Source organism: Lagopus muta, chromosome 3 (assembly GCF_023343835.1).
Source record: "Lagopus muta isolate bLagMut1 chromosome 3, bLagMut1 primary, whole genome shotgun sequence".
Classification (NCBI taxonomy): Eukaryota; Metazoa; Chordata; class Aves; order Galliformes; family Phasianidae; genus Lagopus; species Lagopus muta.
Window position 1 is genome coordinate 87,473,162 of NC_064435.1, and position 23,287 is coordinate 87,496,448.

The window sequence follows — 23,287 nt, forward strand, 5'->3', positions numbered from 1 at the left end:
TGGTGTTTATTCAAGCCCAGAGCTACTGTTTTCAGGCAGAACTGCAGACTGAGAATACAACGAGATGAAAGGATATGAGTTTGCTCCCTAGCATTGTAGAAGCTGAAACCTACAGCAGAAGTGGATGGCATTAGAGTTAAGACACTTCCACTCCCATGAAACACTGCAGAAGGTGCCCCACTGACAAGGCCTGGCCTCTCTTACAATACCCATCAGAGAGGTACTACGAGGACAAATGAGGACCAGCCAAGTTAGGGGCAGGTTCAGCTTCCACAGAAATACATGGGGAGTTTCTGGTTGCTGTTTCAACCTAAAACACATCTGCCCATTCAATCCAGCAGACATGCAGAGTTCAAAAGGTGCAGACTCATTCACCCATTTTCACATTTGACTTCCTTTGATAATGGCAGGCAGTGACACAAAGCACTTTGTTTATTCAGAACAATCTTTTAATGCCATCTCGCCTTCCAAATAAATTAGCGAATAAAATATCTAAATCATGAGGTGATCACAGGACAAAATCTTCCCACCAGAGAAAAGAAAATCAAGCACTTTTTAACCTTGTTCTGGTTTCATTGATTTGCTCCCTCCCAAAACATTAGAACTCAGTAAAATTTTCATTTGCATGAATATCAGTAAACAGCAGATTCTTCTCTCAATCATGCAGGTTACATGATCAAAAAGTACCAATACTTTAACAAGGGAATTGCTGCTACAAAATCCTGAGAAAAATATTCCTGGAAAAGTTTTGTTTGCTTCTTTCTTTGTTAGTTTATGCTTGTTTTGATGTGTTCTGTCAGTCAGTTTTTCCTGGGTAAGAGGATAAAAACAAACAAAAACAATAAAAGGTCTTTGCAGCAAGTTATCCCAAAGCACAACAAACCTTTATAAATGAAACCTCATGTCTCTGTAAGAGAGGGACTTCACAAGCACTGAAAGGCTCAGTCACTCTCTGAGATCGCACAAGGCCCTGGTTGTGACTCCTGTGATACTCATAACCCATCACAATCTTTATTTTGTACTGAATTAGTTGTGATTCTTAAGAAAATTACTGTTTAGATCTTGCTTTAGTGTAGTCATGCTGGAAAGTAACCCCTCCACAAGATAGGAGGTTTATGAGTAGAACAGTCTGATCCATTATAAACCCTTTTTATATCTAACTCATAACCGTGAGCTCCGGAACTCAAAACTTGCATTGCTTCTCAGTTATTTTTGTACTGAAATGAAGCTGCTGCATCACTGTAAAACTGCAAAGTAATGTTGATGTAGCAATGATTACCAGCTTTATCATTAGAGAAGCCCAACTCTACAGGGTGTGTATCCCTTCTTCTGCTCGTCTTTTCTTTTGATTTGATTTTCAACGTTGGTCTAGACAGATGACAGTGTTTGCAGACACCTATTCCCAAGGGACTTGTCATGCCCTCATGCTAGCAGGTGCCACTTGGAGGAATGTGAAACACCCTTGCCACTGAGCTCAAGCTTCATCCCTCACGCTGGGGTTTGCCCTGCCCAGAAAGCAGGCAGAAGCAGCACCAGCACACTGAGCTCCTCCTTTCTGTAGTTCCTTGCTCATGCCATCTCTTTACTCAGCCAGTATATAAGAAGCCCTCCTGTCGGCCATTCCCAGCACCAGACTATCGGGCAGCAGATTTAACTCTGTGATTGCTGCTTCCTGTCCATTTAAACACCAGATTCTTGATTAATAATTTGTATAGTTCTGTAAAAGGGCAAAAATGCCTGTGTGAAAAAGTTTAAATATATAAAAACATTTCATAAAAATACTTAATAAAAAATCAAAATGCCCCGTGAGCCTGTAAACATAGCCTGTAAATCTCTGTTAACTGGAATCATTTGAAAAGCAGTCTTTCAGGCTCTCTTCTGCCCTGTCCAGTAAGATTTTAAGATAACCTAGATAAATGCCACTTCAACACCCGTCACTCCCGTCTTCTTCTTTGTTTCCATTATGACAGATTGTTTCCCAGTGTTGGCAATTTCCTTTGGAGATATCATTTGTCTTTGCTCTTAACAGAGTTCTGGTTGGTCTGATTTTGAGGCCTTCTTACAGAGTGGGTTTGAGGTCTGATTGGTAATAAAAGCAAAACCAAGATGCTCAGAATGTGCATGTGAAAGTACATAGACCTGGGAATAAAAACAGAAAGAGAATATTACATGTTTGTTGGTAGTAACATAAACTGAGTGACCTCATTAAGCCCATGTAGAATTTAGTGCTACTGGATGAGTGCAGAATTCATGAACATGACCTAGTAAGCACCAAAATAAAACCCTGAGTCTCAGCCTATGCATCAATGAAAGTGTTGCCATAGATGTTAATGAGGCAAGGAATCAGTCAGCTAACTCCAGAATCCAAAGTCTGAGAGCTCAGAATGCCTGCATAATTCAACCCTAGATTCACTCTGTCTCTCTTTCATTATTAGAGCACGCAGGGCTATGTTCTGAAAATAAATCCTTCATGAACATCAGATTGTACAAGTGAAAAATAAAATAATCAACTGAATGGGAAAGAAAAAAAAATTATTTCAAATGCTGAGATCTGAAATAAACCAAAACATTCAGTTTTTACCTGAGGAAGGTAAGATATTGGCAGCTATAGGAGGGTCTTGTTTTTGAAGGCAACTACTCAGAGACACCTTTCTGTGATATCTCAGTAAATATCAAATATTTTTATTTCAAATAACTTCATATGCACCAGACTGAACAGAAACCAAAACTACTTAGATTAACCACACGAGGCTGTGGCTGCTTGGAGAGGTACCATTTTGGGAACAGTATGGTCCAGCTCTTAACAGTGGAGATGCATCTTTGTATGGTCTCATGCATTTTGCTGTAGTTATCACTATCCTCACAAGGTGCCTACTACCACTGTTGGGTATCAAAGCCCCCAAAATTCATGTCCTAGTCCAATGGCCAAAAATTTCCTTGATTCTGCATTTAAGTGTTAATTACTTTAAAATTCACTAGGGCAAAAAAATACTAAAGTGATGATCCAGCTGGGGACAAAGGTGGAAAATAATTTCCTTCATTCAAAACTTGGGTATCCAGTACCTTTTTTTGGATACTGGCATAATAGTACTAAATTAGTTACATATATTTTTCTGTTGTTTTAAGGCTAGCAATGTAATTTCACACTAATATGCATTATGTGGAATGACTTTTTGTAGCACAAAGGGAACAAACTTTATGCATATGGAGAATTTATAAATGTCCTGAAAGAAGAAAATGTAGACATTAATATGGTGCATGGAAAAGTGTTTTAGCAAAACTAGCAAAGATTTTGAGTCACTTCTATATTCTATTATATTCGTTGAAGTCAAATTTTCTATGAAAAAGGAATAGAAAAGGTCAAAATCTAAAACCTTTCAAACAGACTTACTGACAGCTGCTATCTTGACTATCAGTTTTGTTTTTATGCTAGAGGAATGAATCCTTTCTTCTTAACAAGAACTGTTATTCTGACATTTCACTGTAGAATCAAAGAGAAGTAAAGCTATACAATCTAGTCTCATTTTTTAAAGAAGTAATGCTCTGTCATGCACCCTCCTTATCAGTCTGCTCTTCTGCTCCATGCAGTTGGCAGCTGGAAACCTGTTCTCATCTCACCGAGCCCTTCCTACTGCCAACTCACATTATTCTTAGCCTCTCCAGCCTTGGCCACCGCTGAAGGTGGTTGAGATCTGATTGCTTTGAAAAAGGAAGCTGAGTATGTGAAAAATCAGATGAAGTGAGAACACAGAAAGACTGAGAAGTAAGCAAGAAGAGCTCTGCCTTGCCCTTCATATCTTTTTAAGTCAGAGGAGTGCAGAAATAACTTCTTATGTTATCAGATATCCTGCCCATGCTGGGCTGGAGTGCTGTAGTCAGGAAGAGAGAACTTACTTGTAAAACTTAATTGTGGGCTCAACAGCCAGCATCACAAAGGGTGCAACAGTATAGCACACTGCGAGCTGCGTGACAACCCAGGTGGCAACGTCATAGGTCATCTTGAGAGGCACTGATGAGAGGAAGTAATGTCTGAAGTTGTTTCTTATCTGAAAGTCCAGGAGAAATAAACAGAAAAGAGCGAAAAATTATTTCTTAGGCAAAGTCACAAAAACATACTGCAATAAGAACACATTGCACTCTGCAGTGAACGTTAGCATGGAAAGCACTGAGAGCAGAAAAGCAGGCAGAATTGCATTGACTGGCATGTTAAGATCCTGCAGTCAATCTGTGGTAAAAAAAAGTGTCCCATTTTCTTCTGTTATACTCACCAGAGAAGGCTCTCATGTTATGTATCCTGGACAATACCTTTGGGGAGGGAAGTTGTTATGATTTGATTTTCCTCTCTCCCGTTTTTGTTTTAGTACTGCTTATCAACTGTGAAACAGTCACTTCAAATGAACAAGTGTGTGTTTATACTGGCAAGCGTACTCAGCTCTCCACAGATTTTGGTTTAGCTTTGAAATGGATCCTCATAAATGAGGGGCAAAGCGCATGTTAAGATAGCATGCTCAGCAAGGTGCTCTAGCCATAGGGGCTAATACTGACTGCTAGTTTAATGCAGCTTTCAAACTGACCTGATTATCTATCCATAGTCAAACTGCAAGTCAATAGTGGTGCTTCCCAGCCCCTCCCAAGAGGCTGGTTCAGCCTGATGGGTCACCAGTGATAAATGCATTATCAGTGACTCACAAAATCTGTGTGGCCTTTGGTGACTCTACTCAAGATAAGGTCCATAAACAGAGCCCAGCTTACTGCATCAACATGATAGCAGTCCAAATTAGGCTAATGCTCAGCCCATCACAGAGTCTTCTGAAAGATTGTGCTTAGAGCTGATTGCAAGTCAGCACACACACAGGACATGAACTAGCAGAAGTATGGACTCAAGCTTAACCTTGAATGCCAAAATACTTTGCCTGCATTCACCTAGCCAGTAGCACCACCAAACTTCTAACTGTACACTCATGCAATGCTTTCTCTGACAGCCAGGGGCAGCATCGCAGCACGGACAAAATTAGTGCTGACTAACTGCTGGGATACTTGGTAATTAGCATTAACAAAGAACAAAGTTGCACTGAACATCGACCCCTGCAAAGGCATGACAGAGAGCTCACAGCAGGGACAAGCTGCTTGAATGTGCCAGGGTGGTCCCTGCAGTTGATAGTTGGAGAGCATCTACTGAGGGCCTTGGAAGAGAACAACAAAAGGTACATACTGCTCTGGCTGCGAGTGTGATAAGGATTCCAGTGAGAAACGTAAAATAATATCCAGGATAGATACCATGCCACAGGGCCGACAGGACAAATGTTAAAGCCGTAGGATACCAAGGAGCTCTGTCATAACAAACACTGTGAAGAAGAAAACAAAACAAGTGGCTGAATCCAGCAGAAGAATGGAAACTGCACTTCAAATCCTTCTCAGTTGTTAACATCTCACTGTTTTCTTACACGTCTCATCTTGTCTCAGTTACAGACCAGGACATGAGCCATTCTCTCTTCATTTATTTGGAAGGTTAGCAAGAAAGAGCTAGCAAGCTTTTATGCAATGAGTATCCAAAAAGCACCTGTAAAAATACTTCCAGCACTCATAGCAATCAAGTAATTAAAATGGAAAAGAGTGGGCAAGATTTCTCATTCACCGTTACATCTCCACACTGGAATTACACACTTCTCTACAAAAAGCAAAACTCTGATGGTGAATCAAGAACACATAGAAGGACAAACAGACATCATCAGCCCACCCTCCTCTGGCAAACAAAAGTATTTTTAGGCATTGTCATCTGAGAGAAGTTAGGAACAACAGGGAGTACCTTTGGCTATTGTAAAGCAGGGAATTCCTGCTAACTTTAGCAGCCCAAAAGCTTACTTCAAAGATGCAAGTGAATGATACCAGTTCAAGAATACACTGGCAAGTCTGTGTATTTACCTGAGTTTTAAATGAAATGTCGTGTTTCAAAGAAAATAGTCAAAATAATGCATTTCCTACCACATCATTTGAATTACGAAAAATTGTAGATAGTAAAATTAACTTAGCAGATAGTAAAATAACATTTAACAACAAAAACAGTAATGATAATCACAACGTATCACAACTACGATGTAGTGCCATCATTTCAGGCACTACATTAACTGACTGTACTCTGAGGTTTAACCATGCCAAAAAGTGTAATAAGCAACAGGAGATAGATCTAGCTACAAAATCTAGGCTTATGCTAGTATTTACATGAGCAACAGACAGGGTTTAAAATAAGAAACTTCTTCTCCATATCCTAAACAGAGGCTCAGTAGCAAGCGTCTTGTGATAACTCCAAGTTGGACTGCAATCTGAAGATCTGGCCTTCTCTCCAAGTTCTAATTGAACTGGATCCCAGTGACCCAAAGAAGCTTGATTCTGATAGTAACGTGCATAGGAAACATAATTTACTACAGCAAGAACAATGAAGGCAAAGAGCGGCCTAAAAGATGCCAGCAAAATGCTTTTACTTTTTGCTTTGGAAGATCTGAACTGTTCATTTGTGGCTTTGCTGTTCATATATAAAGAGTGGACATTTTACATTTGCAGGAATAAAACTTTATAGAATCATAGAATCCTTAGAATTGGAAAGAACCTCTGAAGGCCATCTGGTCCAACTCCCCTGCAACGAAAAGGGACACCACTGCTAGACCAGGTTGCCCAGGGTCTTATTCAGCCTCGCCTTGAAAGTGCCCAGGAATGGGGCATCAATCACAACACTATATAACCTGTTCCAGTGCCTCATCACCCTTGCTGTAAAAGATTTTTTTCTTATAACCTTAATCTGATTTCCTAACTTAAATCTACCCTCCTTGAGCTTCTGAGAACCTAATGAGGTTCAGCAAGGCCAAGTACAAGGTGCTGCACTTGGGCAGGGGCAATCCCAGGTATTTATACAAACTGGGAGAAGAACCCCTGGAGAGCAGCCCTGCAGAGAAGGACTTGGGGGTCCTGGTAGATGAGAAGCTGGCCATGAGCCAGCAGCGTGTGCTTGCAGCCTGGAAGGCCAACTGTGTTCTGGGCTGCATTAAAGGAGGAATGGCCAACAGGGAGAGGGAGGTGATCGTCCTCCTCTGCTCGGCTCTTGTGAGGCCCCATCTGCAGTGCTGCGTCCAGGCCTGGGGACCCCAGCACAGGAAGGATGTAGAGCTTTTGGAGTGGGTCCAGAGGAGGGCACTGAGATGAGCAGAGGGCTGGAGCAGCTCTGCTGTGAGGAAATGTTGAAGGAACTGGGATTGTTCAGCTTGGCGAAGAGAAAGCTTTGGGGAAACCTCATTATGACCTTCCAATATTTGAAAGGAGCGTATGAACAGGAGGGGGAATGACTGTTCACATGGGTGGATAGTGACAGGACAAGGGGGAATGGTTTTAAACTAAGGGAAGGATTAGGTTAGATATTAGGAGGAAAGTTTTCAGCCAGAGGGTGGTGAGGCACTGGAACAGGTTGCCCAAGGAGGCTGTGGATGCCCCATCCCTGGAGGCATTCAAGGCCAGGCTGGATGTGGCTCTGGGCAGCCTGGGCTGCTGGTTGGTGACCCTGCACACAGCAGGGGATTGGAACTGTGGTGAACTGTGGTTAAAATCACTGTGGTCCTTTTCAACCCAGGCCCTTCTATGATTGCCCTTGCTCCATCACCACAAACCCTGCTCCACACTCTGTGTCCTTTCCTGTAGTTCCCGTTTAGATTCTGAAAGGCCACAATGAGGTCACCTCACAGCTTTCTTTTATAGCACCAAATACCACTACATTCCACTAACTGTTATAGGCAGAGGGAACAAAGAAAGAACAAAAGACTATACACGTATGGAGATTCACTGCCAGTTTTTTTCAGGATGTGTAAACCCAAGCAAATTACTCTTCCACTACACTTACCGTTTTAGCCAGGCAGCTGTCTGAATATTCCAGTTTTCAATGTACATTTTAAAACTTGTTGCAGTCTAAGAAAGAAGTTCACGTGAAATGTTAGTATTGAAACCTGTAAAATAATACTTGCATTTTAGATTAGAGAAATGATAGACATGAAAAATATTCTTTTCAGTGGCTGATTATCATGAGGATTGTGCCACAGTCCATCATTACACTAACATATTTTGAGATGGAATTAACTAGGCTGATTGCTGCTAACACTTGGCATTTGCTTTGTTTTGTAAATTTAAATATGTTTGATTATTTTTCAAATGATGTGAAATGTGAAGAGCTTTCTCCTTTTTAAAGTTTGGCTTTCCCTATAAGCAGCTTCATTTCTGGAAGAGAGATTTTGCTACCCATTACACAGTGTGGAATTCCCTAGACTGCCATTAAAACAAAGTGTTATGAAAACTAAAATAAATGCATTATTATTTGGAGAAGGAGGAAAATTGGAAAAACGTGGACAGAGTAATGACAAGACTAAATTTAGAACCTAGCTTTCAATCTACTCTCCAGCTTGAGAAACTGGAGCGGACTCCAGGGTCCTGGGGGAACTATTTGTACCTCCTCGCAGCATCAGTTCCCCTAATCTGAGGGAACTGCTGGATCCTGTCCAGCATCAGCTCCTCTAATCCTAGCCAATCCCATCTCTGGTGGTTCCCTGACCCCACTCCCCCTTGCTCCATGCTTTACGACAGCAACCTCCCAGGGTCTCCTCATCAAGTAGGGATAAATAACTAGTCTCCAGTGACTCAGTAAAACCACATCATTTTGTCTTATCAGGTGAAGTCAAATGAACACTAAGAAGAAGGACTAAAGACAAAGGTTTCTGAGGGGAAATACTCAGATATATTTGTGCTTTCACACAAGAATCCTGAAGATCAGCTCTTCACACTCTGATAATAAAGTTAAAAATGATTAGCAATTCCCAATGCAATACTGTCACATTTTAATTGCACAACTGCAGCAAAAGAAGCCCAGAAAAGTGTAATTTCTCATCCAACTAATACTGACACTGTCTTTTGTCTGCCTTTAAGTTCCCCTCACACCAGCAAGAAAGAAAGGGATCACTGGCTGCCAGAATATGTATGCTGCCAAGGTTTTCTTCAGATTCCCCACAACACGTTTAAGCACTTGTCACATTTTAATGCCCTCACAACTCCTGTTACATGCTTGTCTTCAACTGACTACTACAAATCAGCTCAGTTTGTAGCCATATTTACCACATAAGTTCCCAATCCTCATATAGTTTTACACAAAAACTTGGTGATTCCTGCTTAAAATGTACTGTACAGTCACACTTAAACTATAACTCCCAGAACTGCCATTGGCGTATGAAGAAACGCTTACATGAAGTGACACTGTCTGTAGCCTCTCTTCTCACTACATGACCAAACCAACTGAGGATGTTTTCTTTCCTGCTGACTCAGATGCTCTCTCAAATAAAACTGGGAAATTTGCAAAGGCACATCATCACACCTGGCAGGGCTTCTGAGGCTAGCGTGACTCCTCTGCTTTACAATCCTGGAGATAATTTCTCCACTCCAAGCCCTATTATTTGTGTAAAGGAGAAAGCTTCTACGGGGCCCATCGTTCAGCAGGTAGAGAAAAGTTCCTGTTTACTTTGTTAACTTAAATGAAGAGCACTGCCTGCACTTCACTGTCCTCCTTTCAGCATGAATTGCCCTAACCCATCCAGCTCGGAATTGTCTCCTGCCCCTAAACCAAATCAGATATTGATTCAAGACCTCAGGGTGGTACTTAGGGTGCTGCCAACATTGAGGAGCATAGAGCACTTCTGGGATGTGCATTCTGCACCACTCACTGAGAAAAGCGTACAGAGGATTACAGTAAAAATAATAATAATAATAAAAAAATAAATGAAGAAAGAAAGAAACAGATAAATGATTTTGAGAAAGAGAGAATGTACAAAGATAGTTCCAGCTCTGGCAACTTTCAACATTTTTCAACTAAGAATCGCAAGAGCTGCTTCATTTTTGAGAAGAGCTATTACAGCACATTTGCTTAGTCACAGGTCACTCGGCCATGAAGCAATCAAATTGTTTTAATCTGCTTTTCCTTTTAAAAGCATAACTACAGAATTACAGAGAGAAGTTCCTCCCATTTCTAAAGAAAAGCAGCTTTTAGAAAAAAACAGTTTCAGACGTGAACATTTTCACATCCCCCTGGCATTCAGAGAATATTCTTTGGAGCAAATAAATAATGATGCTGGCCATTTCCTAATCAAAGGAAAAATACAAATATTTTACAAAAGACTAATAGACATTAAAAGCATGCTGCAGTAACAAGAAAAACATGTGATATATGTTTGAGAAAGCACATGGTTTGCAGAATAAAGCTCCAGATCGGCTGCCATCTAAGCTCAGCACGGCCTCGACAGTTTCCATACAGGTTTCCCTGTATCTGTTACAGCTCCCACCCCTGCTTGTCCCTATTTAGAAGAGGCACTCCAGCCATGGGCAGGAACCCAGCTCTTCCATGTGTATGTGCATTTTCTGCTGATGACAGCCTCCCTCTCACTACCACCAGTCATCTCAACTGGGTTATGAAAGGAGAATTCTGCTTGAAGTAGATGGATGGAATACACCGCAGATGGTGAAGAATCATAGCTCCAAGCAATTTATTGACCCACTGAACTCAGCCACAATCTACAGTAATTGACTGCTCATTTATTAAACATCTGATTAATCATTTATTAGCCCTCTATAAACTATTTACAATTGCAACCTGGATATAGAGCATTACAAAGGCTGTGTAACAGATGCTATTTATCTGCCCAACAGATAAAATACAAAACCTCTCCAAATTAAAGATAGGCAGCCTGGTGGCATGGATTTACTTTCATTCCAGCAAACAATCTCCCCACTATCACACTTATTTATCTGTCGACATGCCAATGTGGCTACTCCTTTAACTCACCTCAATGTTCCAGATATTTAAGTTGGACAACAGGTCCCAACGGAAAGCACCTCTTTCGTCAACTCCACTGAATCCATACCCAGCTGCATTGTTGACTGCATCTGCTGCAATACGAAAGCAAAATGGGTCAAATTAGACTGCTGGAGAAGTGTTTTCTTGCAGCTGCATATGGCACTAAACATTCGAGCCATCTTTGTAGGACTTTGTATCTTCTCTTTCAAAAACAAGTTTGTCTTGGCAGAGGGATGACCTGGATAAGGGGATTGAGTACACCGTCAGTAAATTTGAAAATGACACTAAGTCAGGAGGAACTGTCAATCTGCCTGCGGGTAGGAAGGCTCTTCTCAGGGATCTGGACAGGCTGGATAGTTGGATTGAGGCCAGCGGGATGAGGTTCAGCAAGGCCAAGTGTCAGGTCCTGTACTTCAGCCACAACAACCGCAGGCAACACTACAGGATTGGGGCAGAGCAGGTGGAATACTGTGTGGAAGGAATTATGTTGGTCAAAGCTTGGCTGAACATTAGCCAGCAGCATGCCAAGGTGGCAAAGAAAGCTGATGGCATCCTGGTTTGTATCAGTAATATTGTTGCCAGCAGGAGCAGGGAGGTGAGCATCTCTCTGTATTCAACGCTGGTGAGATCGCACCTCGAGTACTGCTCAGTTTGGAGCCTCTTGTTCCAAAAATAACATTGAGGCTCTAGAGAGTGTCCAGAGAAGGGCAACGAAGCTGGTGAGGGGTCTGGAACACAAGTCTTATAAGGAGTGACTGACAGAACTGGAATTTAGTCTGGAGAAGACTCAAGGGAGACCTTATTGCCCTACAGCTGCCTGAAAGGAGGTTGTTGTGGTGAGCTGGGAGTTGACCTCTTCTCCCATGTAAGCAGCGAAAGGACTAGAGGAAATGCCCTCAAGTAGCAACAGGAGAGGTTCAGGTAGGATATCAAGAAAAATTTCTTCTCAGAAAGAGTGGTCAGGCACTGGAAGGGGCTGCTCAGGGAGGTGATTGAGTCACTGTCCCTGGAGGTGTTCAAGATGTACAAGACATGGTTTAGTGGGAAAATACTGTTGATAGGTGAATGAATGGACTAGATGATCTTGGAGGTCTTTTCCAACCTTACTGATTCTATGATTTCTTCTTCCTTGTCCTATCACTATTTACCCATGTAAAAAGTTGTTTTCCCTCCTGTTTATAAGCTTTCTTTAAGTATTGGAAGGCCACTATGAAGTCTCCCCAGAGCGTTTTCTTCTCCAAGCTGAACAATTCCAAACATCGAGCCATTGACAACAGCCCTCTGGCTGCAACCATCCAAACAAATACTTTTTCCTTGAATAGCCGAGCCCTCAAATCTGTATTTCTCCTATTAAGAGATAAAGATGTGGTATGGGACCACGTCAGAGACCTTGCACAACTCCAGGCAGACAAAATCAGTTGCCATTCCTTTGGCCACCAATGCTGTCACTTTATCGCAGAAGGCCACCAGATTGGTCAGGCACCATCTACCCTTGGTGAAGCTGTGCTGGCTGTCTCGTGTCACCTCTTCACCTTGCATGTGGCTTAACACAGCTTCCAGGAGGACCTGTTACATGATTTTCCCAGGCACAGAAGAGAGGTTTCATCAACCTGTAGTTTCCTGGGTTTCCTTTCCCACTTTCTAAAAAATGGGAGTGATGTTTCCCTTTTTCCAGTCACTAGGGAGTTCACTTGACAGACAAAAATTTTCAAATATGATGGAGAATGGCTTGGCTACTGCATCAGCCAGTCCCTTCAGGATTCTAGGAAGAATGTCATCTGGCCCCACAGGCCCCTTCAGCCTCATGAGGGGGTGACTTGCTCTTCTCTTACAGTGGGAGAGATTTTGCTCCCATGATCTCCACATAGAGGTTCAGGAACATGAGAGGTGTGGGAAGCTTGAATCCCAGTGAAGACTGAAGCAAAGTGCTTGTGAAGTACCTCAGTCTCTTCCATTTCTGTTGAAGCCAGTCTTCCCTTCTTATATGTCAGAGGGGGTACGCTCTCCTTTGACTGTCTCTTCTGACCAAGGTAGAATCACAGAATTATAGAATTCTTAGAGTTGGAAACGACTTCTGAAAGTCATCTAGTCCAAATCCCCTGCAATGAACAGGGACACCACAACTAGACCAGGTTGCCCAGTGCCTTATCCATCCTCACCTTGAAAGTCTCCAGGGACAGGGTATCAACCACAACACTATGTAATCTGTTCCAGTGCCTCACCAGCTTCACTATAAAAGATTTTTTCCTTACATTTAACCTAAATTTACCCTCTTTAAGCTAGAGCACCTGTAGAATTCCTTGCTGTTTTACACATCCCCCCCCAGGTTTAGTTCCACTTGCACCATGAGTTTATATTTTCCCTAAGAAAATGTCTGGAAGTCCCAGCACTTCCCAGAACTCAGAAAAACTGTACTGTCTGCCAGACATGTTCACCATTTCTCTGAGTTACAATATGGTTGTTTTAATTAGGAATTTTATTCTCACTTAGGCAAACAAAGCCTTTTACTAAACTCATTGCTTACTGTCTCATTAAAGTACCTAACCATCTCTACAAATGAATTATTGAGTAACTTAAATCACAGAATTAACAACTAGTAGTCTAAATAAAAGCTTGGGTAACAGTAGGGCTTTCATTTATTGCACTTCTTGCTGTTGCAGTTAAGCACAGCTCAGCTCCACAGGCTGAAGTTCTTGTAGTTTCCCAAGGCACCAGGTAACTATTTGCCCTTGCCTGGGAGCCACTTGATCACTGGAGCTCAAATCCTGCTTGTAACATACCCCTACCAGAAACCTATTATCAATGCAACAAAAAAATAGGATTTTCATTATCCTGTAGATGCGGCCACCACTGAGGATATAGGAAGAAAAATACAGTAAGCAAAAATAAGCAAAAATACAGGTAAGGCTTTTCCTTTTAGATCAATTACAAAATATAAGCTTGCAATAAGTCAAGCTTTAAAAAGGTCAGTGTTTATTTCTGGAGAGTGAAAACTGATTTTGCCATGTAAGTGCCAGGAACACAGGCACAACTTCTTGGAGGAACTCCAAAGTGAAAAAGCAGGGAGAGAACTTAATTAAAAACAACAATGGAAACAAATAAGTAAATAGAAAAATAAATAAGCAACATTGTCTAACCGGACACTTTCCATTTACTTTCCAATTTACTAAACAAGCTAGATTTTATTGTTGGAAAGAAAGGTCTTCCAACTTTTATATCTCTCCCTGTTTAAAAAAACAAACACAAAACAAGCTTGTTAGAAATTATATTTACTGTATGGCCTGCCAGTGCCTTGCTATGAGACCAGTGAAAAGACTTATAGGATTCCACTTGCTAATAGGCTGTCACTGCCAGAGGAGGTTTGTTCCTCCTCGCTCAATGGATAGTAGGGACACTTAACACTTTTTTGTCAAATGCAAGAGATCAGAAATCCAGGGGCACAGCCACACCACAGATATCCAAGACTCTTGCTTCACATGCTAACATCCTATAGAAAAGCGTGGTTTGAGCAAAGAAGTATCTTAGCTGTCCAGCCTTCCAGTTACTTGGAAAACCCAATCTCCATGAAGTTCAACAGAGGTTTCCCTGCTGATTTCAGCAGCTCTAGTATATCAGTTTTGCTCCACACAAACCCTTGGAGGTAGGCATTCAATTCCAAATTGCTTTCAGCAACGGCTCTGAGTCAAGTTTGTAGCTACATTCACATGATTATTGCTAGTGCAGGGAGAAACTGAATTTTCTATCTTGCATCTGACTTTTCATCAATCTGGAGGAATTCATCACTGCAGTTATCACACAATAGTACAACTGTCCCCTTCTAAAAGTAGGAAGTGCATATCAGCAGTTTCAGCAAGCACTTTTAGAATGCCTTATGCCATGCCACAGAAAGCTAAACAGCGAAAGGATAAAATGTCTGCTATTTTGTTGCCTGAATTTGTAATGTGAATAACAGAGACCTCACCCATCAGAATGCAATGCATGCTTTTCCCTCCACTGCAAGATATTTCTGCAGCCTCTATAGCTCACCCATGTCCTAACTCAGTTGATCTCTTTGATAATGACCTGATAGTTAACTACCATGTTGGAAAACTTTTAGGTGACAATTTAATACTGAGTATCTCTAAAAAAGAGTTACTTGGCAAACAATTCTTTATCTCATAGCATTTCCTGCCCCAGAGATGCTAATCCTCAGTGGTTTTTTCTGGATCTGTCAATTTTATTTTCAGTATCACAGTGAATTTCCCTGGTTCTTTCCATGCTATCTCAATGATATTCTCAGATTCAACCTTGTGTGTCTCTGCAGAATCTACCTACACACAAAGTCTTGAAATATCAGCAAAAAATTCAGTCTCACAATATTCAGCCTAGACAAGAAGGATTTGAGTTTTCACACACAGACAGCAAAGGTCACTTAAAAGGAAGAAGATAAAACAGAAAGAGATTATTTTGAGCACCGAGCGAGCTGGATTCTAATACTGAAGCCAAAGCGATTTGCTTCTCTCAATAATGAACTCTCTTCTTTCTCTTTTCATTTTCCTTGCAGAAGCTCTTGGGTCCTTCCCGTGGCCTTCATCATTCTCCACCTGCCCCATGATTCTTTGTTCCTTTCTCAATTGCTGAAGGTTAGCACCACACAGTGCCCTGGAGGCAAAGCCTAACTGCAGTTTCCCCCAAGAACCACAGCTTTCTAATGCAGATGCGCGTGCAGAAGTCCCATAACAAAACAGAGGTCTGTTCACATATTTGTAAGCCTGAGTGTGACTAATTTTAACCTCCTGACCTCACTAACATAAGCGCCAAAACTGAAGTTTAGAAGAGGCAATCTTTTTTTTTTTTCCTATGAATATGTGTAAAAATTACTTCAGTGTAATTACAAAAGTTTAAGAGGAAATTGTTACATTGGCTTTACTGGTGAGAAGCTGAAAAATAGAATAGTTTCCAGAGGCAGAGGATGTTGGACAAATTGGAAGAGATTTTATGCATATCTCCTCACTTTAGTGGGAAACATTGCCAACAGGAACATGTGTACACCTCCTGTGTGAACTACAGGTCTACAGGCTATTTCATTTCATTGCTTTCTCACTGTATCAGACCTTTTCACCCTCCTTCCCACTTACGAAATGATTTGTTATAAAAATAAGTGATATAGCCAGACTTACCTAACGTCCATGCAAAGTAATACTTTGGTTTTGCAGACTGTGTCACAACATATAGGTAACCAAGTCTTGTTAAGAAGGGTGTTTTATCAAGAAATTCATCATCAATAATATATGCCATAGGAAAGTTCTTGGTAAGTGTCAAGAATAAAACAAGAGATATCAGTGTGATACACAACTTGTACATCACTGCTCCCTAAAAAATAAACAACAGTGAAATGTTAATTAGAAGCATTTTCTTGAGGGAAGAAAAAAGCAGAGCTCATGGCAAATGAAGGCAGTGCTCATGACATATAAAAATAACATTATTCGAGAACCAACAAGATTAACAGTGACAACACTGACAATAATTAATTTAGAAGACGTGACTAAAGAAAGCTTATGTCCAAGCTTATGTCTAACAGGCTTTACTGAACTAACTAGAGACAGGTACAGACAAGAAATAGAAGTGAAAATTGGCTGCGAACTTCATCAGAGGCATCAGTCAGTGGAGGTTCTAAAATGAGAAAAGAAACTAACAATAAAAGAAACCAAAGGAAAAAGGAAAAAGCTTTACTATATGCACTGTCATGTTTTGGAACAAAAGACTGGATTCCTCCTAGCAGCCAAAAGCATTAGCATTCAGTACAATGGCAGGCCTTACTGTCCAGCTGCCATCCAGATGTCTTGCTAAAATCACTTGTCACAAAAGCATACATCTCACACAGCAGCGTACTTTCCCATGACACAGGGTATCTGCTACACCATACTGCTCTCTATTACTACTCTTTAGCTTTCTATATACTAAAATAATTGCATCATTTCAGTAGTTAGAAGCTCAACTTCATTTAGGCGTCAAGAGCAAACACTGCCTGATACGGGCACAATAAAAAAGGGAAATGAGGCACTTGGATGCCATGTAAAAACTGAGTAAAAGTAATGCACTTTGGAAAATATGAAAATTTCCTACTGTGCATTAGTAAGTTAATGTGTATTTATTATAAAATGGTTACAATGCAAATTTTAATACTTCCTGCAAACTTGAAGGTAACACAGTGAGGGTCTTATTCTGATATCAGTAAGACTAGTGCAAATCTGAAGTAACATTATTGAAGTCTTGCAAAGCATTTCAGGGGAAGATACAGCCCCTTCACCCCTGACCTCATGATGAAAACATCAGCCACTTTACAGGAGAAAAGAAAAACAAAAACACATTGTAACATTTACTGGAAAGTTAACTCAAAAATGTTTTTTTCCTCTTTGTTTTTAATTATGAGAATCCTCTCTTCTCCCTTGCAATTAATCTCTGTCATTTTAAAACTTACAGTTGGAGAAGGATCAGGAAGTCTGTCATAACCCTTCTGCTTCCAGTTCACTTCTAATAGTTTCATGTGCACGTGCCTCCCTTCAATGAAAGCTATATAATCCTTGTAATTGCTGCAAGGTCCAGCTATGATGCTCATAAAATTGAGGAGATAGCTTAAATACTCCAGTAAAGAAGGTCTTGTCCTGTAAAAATCATCCACGCACAACAAAAGAATAAAAGATTAAAACATAGCAAATGTTTAAATGAACATTTTGAGTTGTACTCTATCACACTCCCATAGCTGAAAACTATCTTTTAAAATAAAAACTTTTTTTTTTTTTTTTAAAGATGAAGCACAGCTTTTCTTATATCCTAATGCTGTTTGGCAGATGGCAGTCAGAACAAGGATAATGAGTAATGTGGAAGTGCACAAACCCCCAGGTGAACAAATGCTGCCAATCTGAAAAGCTGTGGTTTTATTATGAGAAACCTTTAGCTTAAGCATTCACTCCAACACACTGACTTGTACGCTATGATCAGACCAGCAGCAAGAACAGTGGGAAGCTGGCACTGTTTTGGACATGTGCCCAGTAAGACATGGGTCAGTAAGGGCTAGAAGACCACCAGCTAAGTAATGCCATCCCACCAAGCTGTGCAATGCAACACTTTGTGCTGTTATGCAAACTGTAGGGCAGGGAGCTTTAAGACACAACAGACAGGAGCTCTCCACCACCCTTCTGAAAGCAGCTGCCTGCACAGTTTGACCCTCCAAAAAAACAGGAAGCATGATGTGAGACATACAGGAACAGAACGAAGAGGCTCTCTGTCCTTCTGTGCAAATAAAGGAAGTAATTGCTTGTATTGCAACACCAACAGGAAAAGGAAGTAGAGTGAAAACATTTAAATCAAAAGACATCTGAAGAAAGAAGTCAGAGAAGGTTCATCTTGTTTGCTATTTCCATTTTGCAGGGCATAGCTCACAAGTTCCTTCGGAGGTTTTAGCATTAGATGTAAAATGAAGAAGATTCACTGTCACTGCAACAGATCAGTGGGATTGAAAAGAAAGACGTGCAGGCCTCTAGTGTAGTTTCTAAAGTACTGAGCTACCTTTATGTGGCAGGAAACATGAAGCCTTTAATTCTGTACTGAGATACACAGCGTTCTCCATTAATGTGCTAATAGCTCCCAGATTAAAAGAGAATCCAGAGCACAGTGTTTCAGGACTCTCCTGTCCAAGATACGGATGAGCATGCATAAGCAAAAACCTACTTAAAATTCTTTCAGATTTAAACATAAATTTCTAGCAGAAAAACTAAGCAACAGTTAAGCATTTGCTCTTGCGTGCTTTTATTCTGAAGTGGAATTAGTTTGAATAAACAGTTAGCTTAGCCAGGATTTTCTGCATTCATTCTGCGGGTTATTGTAGATGCTAGTGTCTGAATGATACATTCCCTGCTGAAATAATTTCACAGAAAGATGCAGAGAACTATCTGGGGTAAGGCTCATCTTTCCTGTTCTGCAAAATAAGAGCGGTGATTCGGGTTTCTGAGAGTAAAGATAAGATTAAAAATAAAGTCATTAGTTTCAGCTTAGGTTGAGCACGGAGGTGGGTGGGGAGACATGAGCAATGCGTAAAGGAATGTACAGAGGATGAGTGAGAAACACGAACAGACCAAAAACAGAGGGAAGACAAAAGGCTGTATTACCAAAGGGGATTTAAAACTCCTCAATTATGGTTTCTCTGCCACTGACACTTGAGTTATTGACATCCTCTCCTACATTACGAGCTCCTCTACTGTACAAGGAAAAAAAAAAAAAGCCTGTTTGGTGAGGATTTGACTGGAATTAATCATATGGTCACAAGGACTCAGTGCAGCTAAACAATATGCTGTGAGCTTTAAAAATAGGCAAAAAGCTATGGGCCACAGCAAAAGTTATATAAACCTCCCTACGAGACATTTGCTTCTCAAGAAAGTACACTCTTAGTTTCAGAAATTCATAGGCAGATTTTTTGAGAGCTCTATTTTTTGTCATAGAAATAATTTCCTTTCCCTCAACATACACTTCAAGGTGAAAAGTAGTAGCATATAGTGATGCTAATTTCCACTCAGAAAATATTCACCTGTATCCTGCATCTGCGTTAAGGGACAAGAAAGAAAAAAAAGCTGTTTGAGCACATGATCAACATGCTGGCTCCCTGTGAACAATGAGAAGACAAGTCTCATAACCTGAAGGAGTAGGAGCATTAACATTATGGAAGGAGACAGGAAAAAAACAAAATTTCAGTGTTTGAGAATTATAGTGAAGAAAAGCAGTACTTAAGAGTGTCAGAGTTAAGTCAAAATGGATTTTTGGTACCTAGTTTGCCAACAGAGGAGGAGTATTCTGTTGTTGAAAAATAGTGTATCAGAGATAAAACGAGGAAAACAGGCAACAAGTCTACACAATACAACCTTAGCTTGAATGTTATGGGCTTGAATCAACAAAAGCCACTTCTGTTGTAGTGGGGGATACATTTAAGTCAGTGAGATGATGCCAAACACATAAGTGCTTTAAAGTCAAGCACAGGGTGATAAAGGTTCGAGTTCTAGGCTGGAGAAACGAGGAATACAGCAGAGAAGCTATGTTCATATTAGGAGGATAGCAATAGTACTATTACAAAAACACAATTGCTCAAGCAAATAGAAAAAGCAGGAAGTTCTTTGATCCTTCTATGGACTAGGAAGAAGCAGGTGACATTTTCATGGCTGGACCACCAATTATTATTGGCACTGAAAAGAAAAAAGAAAAAACCCAAATCCTAAATTTCTTCAGATGAAATTAAACACACATCAAAGCAGGAGTTGAGTTCTTACTTCACAGCAAGTCGATTTTGCTCAGCGGTAAGTTCCTCAGCTTGTCTCCCTATTCCTAGAAAGAAAAGTCACATTAGATCTTTTTGAAAGCCATCTCCAAAGCCTTATGTTTGTATCTCATAGACAGGAAGTTCCTAAAGCCAGAGGCTTCAAGATTTCTTTGTCACAAGCAGTTTTAGTATAGCTCAATTCCCAACTTTTAGGTCAAGTATATTCATATTTCCTTTATCCTGTTCCTTATCTCATGCCCCCTTTTTCACCCTAGATTTGCTTCCAGGATTGCAGTCATAGTATTTCCACACAGACAATGCAACTCGCAATGCCATCAACTGGCAACAACCCCCAGCAGCCTCTGCTAACAGTCCTGTGCAGGAAAAACCTCTGTTCCCAGAAGCTGCCTGCTCATTTAGGCTCCAGCCTCCTGCTGTCTCCTTGGTGAGAAATGGAGCATTTCACAGCAGGAGGATCAGGCAGTGGAAGAGAAAAGGGCTCTCAAGAAACAGAAGCTTCATGAACTAGTGTGAACTAGCAGCCTGGCTGCCTGCTGCTGGAGCAAGCTGAAACTCACAGATTGTTAATAACCTGGAATTGTATAAGGTCCAGACTGGAAGAGTGAACTACTATTGGATTCATTAGACCTTTGGGGCCAGAGGCAGAGAACAGACTCACTGTCCCAAGAAACCTATAGGAAAATCTTGTATAATGGCCAGCATGTAAACAGATGTTGCTTACAGCAGCAAGTATCTTAATAACCTTCACTCTGCAGCCTTAGCTGTGCTTACTGTGAGAAATCCTGCCAGCTGCAGCAGAACTCACCATGGGATGAGTCACAGCACTTGATGCTGAGCATACACACATACATCGTCACTAGATCAGGGGCTTTGTATCACTTACCATTACAGTCCTCAGTGTACTGGCCATAATTATTGATGTGCACATATAAGACCAATTACCTAAAAAGACTGCTGATAAGATGCTCAGATCCCTTCTCTCTTTGCTAATTCATTTCCTCAATACTGAAAGGGTGGCAAATTCCACGGAAACAATTAAGTGCTTAGTTACTTCAGGAGCTGGTTATTTTGTCCACTTCCATTTAAGGGCAGCCACATCAAATTTTTACAAATTTGGATTTGTCTGAACTGCAAACTAAGCCTTTTCTATTATCATTAATCTGTAGGAATTTTGCTTTAAGATGCTGCCATCCCTTTCTGCTATCTCTTTCCTTCTCCATTTTAATTTACCTTTAGGGTTCTAGTAGATACAGGCTGCACATCACTATGGTATGCAGCGATACCTGAGCTGACTGGCTTAAATAACAGGGGAAGAGAAGCCCCAGCAACATGAAAGTTAACAAGGTCAATTAGCCCATGCAGACCTTCAAGCTGTGCTTGCTATAACCATCTGGAAGTAATAGATTGTATTAGCTTTACACAGCAAAGTTTTGGGGGCTGTGAGGTTGGCCCCTTGAGAAGAGCCCAGCGCTACCCATGTCAGATCAAAGCCAGCTTCAGCTGCTCCATAGTCAGCTGCAAGATCAGACTTAGGACCAGGGCTGCAACCTACAGAGAGGAGCCTGTGGTGGAAAAAAGGAAGACTGGGAGAGCTGCCACCTGTGGGGACCTGTGCTGCAGCAGTGCACTCCTGAAGGGTTGGCCCTGTGGTACAGAGCCATGTTGGAGCAGCGCTTGGAGAGCTGCAGTCTGTGAGCAGCCTGTGAAGAAGCAGTTTGAGAAGGATGGCATCCTGTGGGAGGGACCTCACATGGAGCAGGGGCAGAGAGCAGCCATGAAGGAGTAGAAGATACGAAGCATTATGAACTGACCGCAGCCCCCGTTCCCTGTTCCCCTGCACTGCTTGGGGACAGGAAATACAAGAAAGTGAATGGAAGGAAAATGTTTTTAGTTTGCTTTTAGTTTTACTGCCCTAATCTGTTAGTAATAAGCAAAAAATTAGTCTCCTATTCTGTCCTGCTTGCAATGGTACCCGATGAGTGATCTCCTCATCCTTATTTCAACCCGCAGCCCTTCCTCATTGCATTTTCTCCCTCTCTTCCTCTGAGAACGGGGAGTGAGGGAGCAGTGTGGTGGATTTCACAGAACTACAGACAGACCCATTCAACATAAATTTGGCTTGCAAATGCTGGATCCTGCAGTCTGTAGTGGCCACCACCTAAAAGTTCTAGAGCTTAGGCAACCATAGCTTATAATACAGTGGGCCTCGAGCCATTGGAAGTTCATAGTGCAACATCAACAGATGTAAGCAATAATAGTATTGTATTCTATTCTTTGCTATCACAGCACAGAGTAAGAATGAAAACAACACTATTTTACCTGCAACTCTGCTTTTCCCACAGAAAAATCAATTGAATTCCACCTCCCACAACTCATTAAATACATCACAGAATGGCTTAGATTGGAGATCTTAAAGATTACCTAATTCAAATCCTCCTGCCATGAGCAGGGTTGCCAACCACTAGATCAGGCTGCCTGGGGCTCCATTCATAGAATCATAGAATCATAGAATCATAGTATGGCCTGGGTTGAAAAGGACCACAATGCTCATCCAGTTTCAACCCCCCTGCTATGCGCAGGGTTGCCAACCAGCAGACCAGGCTGCCCAGAGCCACATCCAGCCTGGCCTTGAATGCCTCCAGGGATGGGGCATCCATAACCTCTCTGGGCAACCTGTTGCAGCACCTCACCACTCTGAGTAAAAAATTTCTTCTTAGCATCTAACCTAAATCTCTTTAAAGCCATTTTCCCTATTGATATCATTATGCTGTCAGTTCTATTGAATAGCATAAGCTTTCTACATTGATTTTAATGGATGAAGCGAAAGATCAAATACAGCTCTTGATTTGTGAGAATCAAGAATTGCTTCAGAAATGCACTATGGCATTTAAACAGTAAATGCAGATACAAAATAAAATCCAAACTTCATGCCAAAGAAGCAGAGATTACACAAGGAAAAATAGTTGTCTTCATTACTGATAGGACAGTTTGATTCTAGAAAGCTGATTAAACTTAACATCTCTTGTTTTTCTCTACAAAGCATTTTTCTTCTTCATTTGGGGCATCTCACTGAACTACATTCATCTTCTCTGTTATTCAGCCACAGAATG

At 41.1% G+C, this 23,287-nt stretch overlaps 1 protein-coding gene across 5 annotated transcripts in view; it reads right to left on the reverse strand.

The window, feature by feature from the left end:
* Positions 1–989: 989 nt before the first annotated feature.
* MBOAT1 (membrane bound O-acyltransferase domain containing 1) overlaps positions 990–23,287 on the reverse strand; it is a 58,276-nt gene continuing 35,978 nt past the window's right edge. For all 5 annotated transcript variants that reach the window (XM_048939564.1, XM_048939567.1, XM_048939568.1 and 2 more), the window contains 8 exons: positions 20,167–20,221; positions 17,331–17,514; positions 16,030–16,222; positions 10,859–10,962; positions 7,883–7,947; positions 5,213–5,345; positions 3,895–4,046; positions 990–2,139 (listed from right to left, as the gene is read on the reverse strand). In XM_048939564.1, coding sequence (XP_048795521.1) covers positions 2,007–2,139; positions 3,895–4,046; positions 5,213–5,345; positions 7,883–7,947; positions 10,859–10,962; positions 16,030–16,222; positions 17,331–17,514; positions 20,167–20,221 — 1,019 coding nt within the window. In that variant the 3' untranslated portion in view covers positions 990–2,006. The remainder of the gene's footprint in view (positions 2,140–3,894; positions 4,047–5,212; positions 5,346–7,882; positions 7,948–10,858; positions 10,963–16,029; positions 16,223–17,330; positions 17,515–20,166; positions 20,222–23,287) is intronic.